Genomic DNA, 9,987 nt, shown 5'->3' with positions numbered 1-9,987 from the left:
TGGGGGAAGTTTCTAGGGGGTGGGTGGGGATAGATCAGGGGAGGGTCACCACACACCTGGCAGCCCGGGCAGGTTTATGGGGAGGGGGTGCGAGCTGGAAGCATTTGGGGTTTGAAGGCCTTCAGGTCAGGGGGAGTGGCTGCACTGCATCCCACCCACTTGAAGGGGCAGAAGGAGGAGGAGGGGCAGCTTGCCCCCTGCCCCCTGGGACTTAGAGCCAGACCCACATCAGGCTGGGCGATTTGGGTGCAAACCAGGCTCTGTTGCTGATCTGTGTGATTTGAACAAATTCCCACGTGATTCTGTGCCTCAGTTTCCCCATGGATGTGGGTCCCTTGGATTGGGTTGGTGGGCTGGCGGTCCAGGCCTGCAGCCTCGGGGACCCACCCACGGGGCACTCAGGCGGGCACCCGGGCAGCCACGTGGGCGATGCCGGCAGGAGCCACCAGGTGGCGCCGGCGCGCCGCTGCTCCCGCGCCTGGGGGGCCCGTGACTCTGTCCCTAAAGGACCCGGCTGGTCACCAGTTAGGGCTCCCGCGCGGCCGCACAGCCCACGACGTCATCCGTCCTTCCGAGCTCGGGGCTGGGGGCGGGTAGCCGAGGGGTCGGGCTGGGAGCTGACCTGGGGGCAGGTGGCAGCGCCAGGGCCGGGCCTGCCCCTGGCCACGCCCCCTGGCCCTGCAGGGGACCCGCCCCTCCAGCTGCGCCCGGCTCAGGGCCACTGGGACCAGCAGCGCGTGGGCCTCGCTGGACACGCTCAGCAGGAATTTTCTTTTTAACACCTGAGGATATTTTTTCCATTCATTTTTAGGGAGAGTGGAAGGGAAGGAGGGAGGGGGGAGAAAGAAACTGATTGGCGGTGGGGAGCGAACCTGCAGCCAGGTGCGTGCCCTTGACAAGGAGTCGAACCCAAGACTCAGGTGTGCGGGCCACGCTCTAACCACTGAGCACACGGGCCAGGGCTGCGCTTGGCTTGAAGGGTAAATGAAAGGGAGATGCGGGCCCTGCCCTGCCCTGGCCCTGAGAGCCTTCTGCAGGGAGGGACCGCTAGCAACGTCTGGCGTTTACTTGAGGAATCGTGGCTGGTGCAACCCAGAAACTTCCTTTCATTTAAATTAACTCACATTTAAACAGTCACCGGTGGCCGGTGGGCCCTGCACTGGGCGGCACCGGCTCTGTGCCCTGAAACGCCAGCCGCCCCCAGCCGCAGCCTGACACCGAGCCCCCGGCGCCTGAAATGAACCACTCCGGACAACGGCACTTTTCCAATTATAGCTTTTTCTTTTCTTTTTTCTTTTTATGAAAAAGATCACACAGAATTCGCCAACAAACAAAATTCCAAAAGAAACTTAAAAAAAAAAGGAAAACAGTAATTCCCCCAAAAAATAAAACCGAAGTCTGGCTTTTCCTTCCCTTAAGATTGTCTGGACGAGGCCGGTCTCCCTGGAGGGCTGGGCTGCTAAGTGCTTTGTGGGCCCCCCGGGGCTCAGCCCCTCGTCCCTCGGCCTCTGCTCTCTCTAGCTCCTCATCTGGGGGCGGGTACAGTACACTTGGGCCAGGCGGGGTGGGGTGTGCTTGGGACAAAGGGGGCCCGTGAAGCTGGGTGCTAGACACTCACAATCTAACAGGAAATAAAAAATAATATTCTGCACGTCAGAATGTGTTCGCTTTTTTTTATAATTTCATAGCTATTTTTCACAGTTTTAAAAAGTTTATATTTATATATATTTATATATATTTATCTTTATATATATAATTAAAAAGTCGACTCCATTTAAGGGTGTATGTACAGGGGAAGAGTCTCGGTACAATAAAACTGTACAGGTGAGAACTGCGCCTCCCCCAGGCTGGCCAGAACCAGGGTGTCAGCACCATTGGGGTTGTCTGTAGTGTGAGGGTCTGCACCAGCGGGCGGGCCCTGGCCGGGGCTTCAGGTGCACAGCCTTCCTCCCAGGACCTGGCTTACGCTGCCGGCACCCCCTCACCTGGCTCTGTTCCCCAAGTCCAGGGCATCCTGAGAGGGTGGAGGCTGGGCCCCTGGCAGGTGCCCAGAGCACGCCTGGCCTGGTCAGTGAGGCTGGTGGGTGTCAGACGGCCCAGCCCGTGGTGGGAGGCTTAGGGTGGGCACCATGCTGAGGGGGGCCAAGCAATGGGATCCTCGGGAGGACCCACAAGCAGCAGGAACCCCAGAGAGAGCCTCAGTTTGGTTCCTCGGAAACGCCCTCTCAGTCCACGTCGGCTGCACTCTGGGGTCCTGGGCACGGCCTGGCCAAGTGCTTACGAGGTGCTGGAGGCGAGGCCCTGAGGCTGGGCAGAGCCACACCCTGATAGCGGAGAGGCCCCCTCTTCAGAGGCACCGAGGGGTTTGGAAAGGGGGCTGGAGGCGTGTGCACATGTGAGCACACACGTGCATGCATACGGGCACGCACACGTACACACTCGGGTGCCAGGGTGTCCAGGGCACATGTGCATGCACACGCCGGCGCGAGTGGCCCAAGCGTGGCAGTGCGCAGCGGCCCCCCGCCGTGGGCACTCAGCAGAGCACGGGCACGCCGTCCGTGGAGAAGATCATGCCTGTGGTGGGCTCGTAGGTGCCCGCGAGGTAGTACAGGCCCTCGCTGTCCTGGTGCTTCTTGGTCTTGAGCATCTGCTCGTACTGCTCCAGCCCGACCACCAGGCACTTGTGCGACACGGTCTGCACGTCATTCTCGTCCACGTGGGAGGACTGGTACAGGGCGCGCTGCGGGGCGGGGGGCAGTGTCAGGCAGGACCCCAGGGCGGGGCAGGGACCCAGGGACAGAGGGATGGGGGGGGGGGGACACACGACCGAGGACAAGGCAGGGCGGGACTAAGGCCCAGAACCTGCGATAGAGGCAGAGACAAGACTGGGAGACAAACAAACGGACATAGGGAACACAAAAGATGAAGAGACAGAGATTGAGATAGAAAGAAACAGAGACACGGACCAAGAGAGGCAGAGACAGGGAGACAGACAGACAAAGAGACAGAGACCTGAGGCGCAAGAGACGAAAGCAACAGAGACACAGACGGGAGAAACTGAGACCCGGGAACAGCAGCTGAGGCTGGGACAACACTGGGGCCCATCCGGGCCGCGGGAGGGCCTGAGAAGTGCCCGGGCCACCTGCCCCTGCCCTCCTACCTCCATGAAGTCCTTCCTCTGGCTGGAGGCCCGCAGGGCAGCTGGGAGGCTGCGGCCGGACTTCTGGTCCCAGTGCTGTTGGCAGACGAGAGGCAGCGATGAGTCTGGGCGCCTCACCCACCCCCAGGCCCCAGGGGGCTTCCCGGCCTCGCCCCCTGTGGCACCCACCTGGCCCTCGTGGAGGCGCTTGCCCGGGCTGGTCTCCTCCGGGTGATAGAACCACTTCACCCGGACCACCATGTTGCTGCCCCAGGACTCCCACATGCTCTGGATGCGGCCAATGTAGGGCAGGTTGGGGCGGCCGGCCGACAGGAAAACGGCGCAGTCCCCGATGCGGATCATCTCCTTGCCGCGCACGATGGCCTTGTAGAAGAGCTTGCGGGCCTTGCCCTTCATGCCGCGGCGCTGGGGGACACGGGCAGGCACATGGGTGAGGGCACAGCCCCCAGGCCTCTGCCAGCCCTGCTGCCTGCAGCCCCTCCTCAAACCTGGGGATTCGGGGGGGGGGAAGGGGAGCAAGCCCTGCCCTCCCTGGCTCTAACAGGGACACCCCCTCATCCCTCCAACAGGGATTTATTTATAAGTGTCAGTTTAAATAAATCCCAGTGGGACTGGTGGCTCTGTTCCAGAGTAGTGCTGGCAAAGATGCCGAAAACCTCCTGCACACTGTGGACCCAGCAGAGTTGTGACACCACCCTGCGCCGACCCCCAATTTCCAGACAATGAGGTGCAGGGAGCAGAGGCGGGTGATGACGGGGAGGGGTCCAGCTAGGAGTCTGACAGAGCCCCCATGGCTCTCACAGGCAGGGGCCACAGAGTATACCCGTGAGGACTGAGACCCAGAACTTGCGACACAGGAGGTCACAGAGCGAGACTGATATCAAACCCCAGGCAAGACCTATTCCTCCCAGGCACCTCAAAGTGAGTATTTTTTGCCTAAATCTGAGAAACCTACATGCTAATTTCCTCCCTTGTCCAGCGGTCGCCTTTCTACCTTTAATTCCCTGGATCCCTGCCAGTGATGGGCACTGTCCTTGTCACTAATTTCTTATTCTAGAAATGACTGTAATTCTCTTCAGTCCAAGGCACAGTGTGAGCCAATTCCGGCCAAGACTAACACTAAGATTGCTAAACCGACTCATCTTTGATTGACAGCAGTTGTTTTCGGCATCAAGAAGCTATGATGCCCCTTCCCACAACTCCCCTGCCCACCTTGGTCCATGAGGCTCCCCTATGGGATCAATCCCACCCCTGCAGTGGGCACAAGCCTTGGTCTGGCCAATCCTAATACCCCTCCCCCTCCTGGCCACTGTGATGAGCTCAGAGCTGGGATCAGAGCCCAAGCCAAAGACATTCCACCAACTTTAGCTTGAGCCCCTAGGAGAAAGACCCTTCCTCCCATCACTTTTACGCTGGTAGAATGTGGGCTGAAAGCTACCGGGGCTGCCTGACCCAAGAGGGGCGGGGCTGCAGGAGAAAGAGACCAGGACAAAGGAAGGGGAAAGAAACTGAAGCCTGAGCATGGATGAAGACATCCTTCAAGTCCCTGGATCCAGCCGTACCTGAAGCCACACACCCCTTGACTTTCTGTTAGAGAGGCCAACAAGCTTGGCCCTGTGCTCTGTGGCAGTGAGAGCACACAGGGCACTAACAATGGAGCCTGAAAATGGCAGATGCTAAAATAAGGAACAGGCCAGTCTCAGTGAAGCAAGACAGCGAAGGCATGTCCGTCTGTGGCTCAGAAGCCACCACTCCTTAACTGTCCCCAGGATAAAGTGCCTGTGGGCCCAGAGCTTCAGGAGCCTGGTCTGGAGTGTCTGAGAGTGGCTATGAGAATCTCTGTGCTCAAGTGGGGGCCTGGCAAACGGAGGCTCTTTCAGCCGGGAGCCAGCCTGCAGGTAGATTACCAGTGCCCTGTGAGTCAGATGGGCACATTAGCTGCCCGACTCGTTAGTGCCTCGAGGACCAGAGGCCACAAGGACATCAGGAGCTGAAGGGGGTGGGGGACCCCCCGACTTTCTGCTTTGCACCCTTTGCACCATTCTAAAGAGCTCTGCAGGTGTGGCCTGGGGCAGTGGAGCTGTCTTCTCCATTCTGGGGTTCTAACCACCCCTAGGTGGTGGCGGGTGTGTGGGGAGGCATGGGGGGGCTAACAGGCTACAGCTAAGACAGAGGTCCCCAGGCTGGCATCCTGATTCAGAACACCCCAGCTCCTCCAGCCTGGTGCATACGCCCCAGGAAACAGACATTGCAAATGTGCCAGAAGTTCCCAAGCTCCTAAGAGGTTGACTGCCAGCTCATCAATGTCAACCCCAACCCCTCAACCTGCTCATCTGCCCCGGCAGGACCCAACTTTGGAAAGGTACAGACCCCGCAGGGTCTCTTCCCAGCCCATCTCAGGTGTAACCTGAGGATCCTGGACCAGGGAGACAGATGCTGTGGGCAAACCAAGTTGGCCACAAGGTTTGGACATGGAGCCACAGACACAGAGCCACGGATATGGAGCCATGGACATGAAACCATGGACACGGAGCGGCTCTTCCTGTCCAGGGGCCCGGGATGGGCTGGTGACCACGGGGGCTGTTCCCCTTCTGCACACGGAAGCTTCATATGTGCGTGTGTTTGCAAGTGTGTGCATGTATGTGTGCAAGGGTATGTGCATGTATGTGTGAGCATATGTATAGCCATACATATATGTACATGTATACCTGTGCATGCATGTGTGTGTACATGTGTGTGCTGTGTGCCTGTGTGTGCAGATGGCAGGCAGGCAAAAACTGGGCTGGGAGGGCTCCTTCTGGAGAACCAACTGTCCTCTGCTATAGGGCTGGCCACATGATCCAGGCCTGGTTCTGCCTTTTAAGCCACACTGATTAGCTCAGGGGTGGGCACATGACCCAGCCAGGCTCAGGAGACTCCACCCAGGATGTCTCCTGGCAAATAAAGGGAAAGACGAGCCCTCTGCCGGTGTTGCTAAGCTGGCCTAGACTCCACCACCTAGAGTTAGCGAGCAGCTGAGAACTAGATCATGCAGAGAAATCAGGAGTCTGGCCAAGAGACTCTGAGAGACCCTGTGGTTACAGGATCCGTGTGGTCTCTGCACGTTTGCTCGACTAGGTTCACAGAGGGATGACCTGGGTCCCAGAGACTGGGGGCAGCGCTGCTCTGGAAGGCTCTGTAGTCAGGCGCTGAGACTCAGTGTACCCATCTACAAAACGGGGCACCCCTGCCGCTCACCCCAACCCTCAGCTGTGGGGTTGCTGGGAGGACGGGAGGGGGAGGGAAGGGCCAGCAGGGCGCAGATAAAGGCATCTCCAGACCCCAGGGCCTGACTACCTGGGTTGGCTTGCCGAACCACTTCCAGAGCTGCCGAGCAGGCAGGAAGGCGGCGATCTTGGGCCGGTTCTCCACTGACGGCAGGCGCTGCCGCTTGGCCAGCTCCTTGGTGGTGGGGAGGTGGACGCCTTCTCTCTTCTTGGGTCGGCTCTTGGCCCCAGCCCCGGCCTGAGCCTTGGGCTGCAGGGGCTGCGGGGGCTGCGGTGGGGGGGCCTGGGGCTGGGGAGCAGGTGCCTTCTTGCTGGGAGAGTGAGCCGAGGAGCGCGCCTTGCCCGCCTGCTTGGGCGCCTTACTGGGGAGGGCTGGGGGCGCCGAGGGGCTGGCCACAGGGGCAGGGGCGGCCTCGTCGTCTGAGCTGCAGGAAGAATCGTCTGTGGTGGATGACGACGACGACGACGATGACGACGACGACGATGACGACGATGATGATGACGATGACGACGATGACGACGATGACGACGATGACGACGACGACGACGATGATGACGATGACGACGAGGAGGAGGAGGAGGAGGAGGAGGCCCTGGAGCTGGAGGCGGTGCAGTCCCGGCCCCCGCCGCCCTGGCCTTCCTCCTCCCCCTCGGTCTCTGAACTGCTCCCACTGCCGCTGTCACTGCTGCTGCTGCTCTCCGACTCCTCAGCCCCGTCCTGCTCGGCCTGGCCCTTGTCCGGGCTCTTAGGGATCCCTGAGTCCTCGAACGTGAGCACGGCCCCCGGCTCCTGGGCCAGGTCCCCGTCCCCAGCCTTGGGCCGGGCGGCCTTGGGTTCGCTGCCGCCCGCGGCCTGGGCGTAGCTGCCCAGCCCCAGGAGGCTCTTGGGCTCAGGCCAGCCCCCGGCCCCGGGCTCCTCCCGCAGCAGCAGGGCCTCTTTGGCCTTCTTGCTTTTGGGAGACGTGACTCCCTCGTGGTCCAGCTTGACAAGCAGCTCGGCCTCCTCCCCGGGCCTGCGGGCACCCTTACTGGCCGACTCCTCCGCAGCCCGTGCCTTCTTGGGCTTGGGGCGGGTGGCAGGCATGGTGACGGGCACGGCAACGAGGGGCGTGGGGGCCAGGGCTGGGGTGGGGGCTGGCAGCTCCCCAAAGGTCTCAGGGGCCGGGCAGCTGGTGAAGGTGGGCGGTGCTGGGCTGGGCTGGGGCAGTGCTGGGCGAGCTTTGGGGGCTTTGGCCCGCTTGTCCACGGGTTCTGGAGGGCTCTTCTTAGAACTTGGGGTGTTGACTGGCTCCAGGGTCAGCGGGGCATTGGGGACCTCTTCCGTTGGGCCCCCCTCTTCCAAGACGGCGGCTCTGTCTGGAAGAGAGGAGGAGGGAGCACAGGTGAAGGGGGGGCCTGCCTCCCAACCTGAGAGCGCCTGGAACCGGCTCTGGCAGCTCCTGAGGCGGCTGTGCACAGCACCCTCTGGGCCTGTCCCACAGACGTGGCCCCAAGGTAGTCCTGGGGAGCCTGGACTCAACTCCAAGCACTTTCTCCAGACTCCGGAACAAACACCCTGGCTGAGTCCTAGCCCTGCCTCTGACAAACGTGCCTCGTGAGCCTGTTTCCTGATCTGTCACAGTGGAGAGCAGTCTCTGTGCAGAAACCCATGAATGCAGCAGGCCCCCCATGCCCCTCTTGACAACATACCACCCTTGGCTTTGGTGCTGGGTTTCCGCCCGCGCCCTCGCGCCTTGGCACCGGGCTCCTCAGACCCCGGCGCGGCTCCATCTTTGCCATCCCCAGTGTCTTTGCTGGTCTTCCGGCTGCGGCGCTTGGCGCTTGGCACCAGGAGGGCCGGGGATGGCTCGGCACCTGCAGGCAGGACAGACAGTGGTCAGGCCTGGACCTCCACCCTCCTGGCCTCTGGAGGGCCACCTGTCATGAGAGCAGGGATGGGGAGGAAGTGACGACACCATGGAGCTGACCCTCCTCAGCCTGCCTGGATGGCTGTGTGGTTGCAAGGGCCTGGGGGGTCAGCCAGGCTTGGGGAGCGGCCAGTTTTGGGGGTCAACCAGGCTCGGGGGGCAACTGGGTGAGAGCCTGGAGGTCAGCCAGGCTCTGAGGGCAGCCGGTAGGGGCATGGGACCACTCACACTGGATCTTGTAGTCGGGGGGCAGGAGGCGGATGTGTGAGAGGGGAATCCTCCCTGTGTCTCCATCATCGAACTCCACAGTGATGAGGTCTCCGTCGTCCTCGAGGCCCAGCAAGCCTGTTGGAGGAGGGGCAGGTCAGGGGAGCCTGCAGACTGAGATGGCAGGAAGACAAAGGGGCAGAAGCAGCCAGCTCAGGGGTCTGAGGGCAGGCGGTGCAGAATGCGGGCTCAGAGCCACAGTGCCAGCCATCCCAGCAGAGCATGTCTCGACTTCCAGGGGTGTGGGCCTCTGCCCACTCATTCCCGAGACGCCTCCAAAGGAACACAAAGAAACTGCAAGGACAGAGGGGGTAGGCAAGTGGACGGGGACAAGTGACAATGCCACCATTTCAGAAGATGACATCTGCGTGCACGAGAGGGAGCAGACTTTGGTCTTGGCTTTCTCTGCTCTGTCAGGGGCCTGTAAGGAAGTGATGCCACCAAGGTCACCAGCTTTCACAAGGGAACCACAAAGACTCAGGCCCTAGAGGCGCCTAGGACACCTGGGGGAGGAGTGCAGGGGACCACAACTGGACAGGCTGAGGGTCACATGGCAGCAGGAGTTGGAAGTTCACACCTGGAACTGAGAGACTCTGAAGGACGGGCACAGCGGAGGAGGGCAGTTGGGTGCTACACCAGTAGGTGGCCGGAAGTGTGCACACTGCACAGTAGCCTCCAGCCCCATTCCCAGTGCCAGACGCTCAGCCCAGGCCCCCAGGCTGATGGAAGAAGAGCAGCAGGTGCTGGTACCTGGGTCCCCGGAAAACAGCCCTGCCTGCCATTGTCACGAGTCCTCCCTACCACAGATCTTCCAATCCACCTGCTGAGGATCAAAGGGTCAGCCCCTATCGTCAGACAGACAGATACGGGGCTGAGGCGGGAACCCGGAGAACAAACTCAGAGCCCAGAGAGGGGAAGGAAACTCCGGAGGAAAGGAAGCTGAAGAAAACGAAAACAAAATCAAGGTGTCCTTGGAGAAACCAAAAGCGGTAACGTATCCGCCAAACAAAGCGTTGGTTAAAAAATGAAATATGCGCAGAATAAGAAAGAATTCCTAGGGGTTTTAAAAATGGTAGCAGATGTTCCAAAATTTCAACAGGACGGAAGGGCCAGAAGGTACAGTTGAGGAGATTTCCCCAAAAGTTGAGCAGAAAGATAAAGAGACAATAATAGAAGAAAAGGCAGAAGCCTCGAGGGCCAGCAGAAGGGGAGCCTCAGGAAAGAGGGGAGAGGAGAGAAAACTCAGAGAAGCAGTTCAGGGAGCTGCCAGGGGCAGAGGACGTGTGCTCCCAAGTCAAAGACCCCCTGCATGTGAGAGCGTGCGCGCACATGCACAACACATACACACAACACACAGCACATACACAGCACATACACAACACACAAC

The 9,987-nt window shown here is 60.3% G+C and overlaps 1 protein-coding gene across 8 annotated transcripts in view; it reads right to left on the bottom strand.

Annotated features, from left to right (window-relative positions):
• Positions 1-58: 58 nt before the first annotated feature.
• Positions 59-9,987, bottom strand: part of TNRC18 (trinucleotide repeat containing 18) — a 77,170-nt gene continuing 67,241 nt past the window's right edge. For all 8 annotated transcript variants that reach the window (XM_081135635.1, XM_081135639.1, XM_081135640.1 and 5 more), the window contains 6 exons: positions 8,562-8,678; positions 8,116-8,280; positions 6,497-7,782; positions 3,329-3,565; positions 3,161-3,235; positions 59-2,740 (listed from right to left, as the gene is read on the bottom strand). In XM_081135635.1, coding sequence (XP_080991761.1) covers positions 2,534-2,740; positions 3,161-3,235; positions 3,329-3,565; positions 6,497-7,782; positions 8,116-8,280; positions 8,562-8,678 — 2,087 coding nt within the window. In that variant the 3' untranslated portion in view covers positions 59-2,533. The remainder of the gene's footprint in view (positions 2,741-3,160; positions 3,236-3,328; positions 3,566-6,496; positions 7,783-8,115; positions 8,281-8,561; positions 8,679-9,987) is intronic.

This window comes from Miniopterus schreibersii (genome assembly GCF_964146895.1).
Source record: "Miniopterus schreibersii genome assembly, chromosome: 4".
NCBI classification, from domain to species: domain Eukaryota; kingdom Metazoa; phylum Chordata; class Mammalia; order Chiroptera; family Miniopteridae; genus Miniopterus; species Miniopterus schreibersii.
The sequence above is the reverse complement of the archived record's forward strand: the minus strand, read 5'-3'. Positions and strand labels throughout refer to the sequence as shown.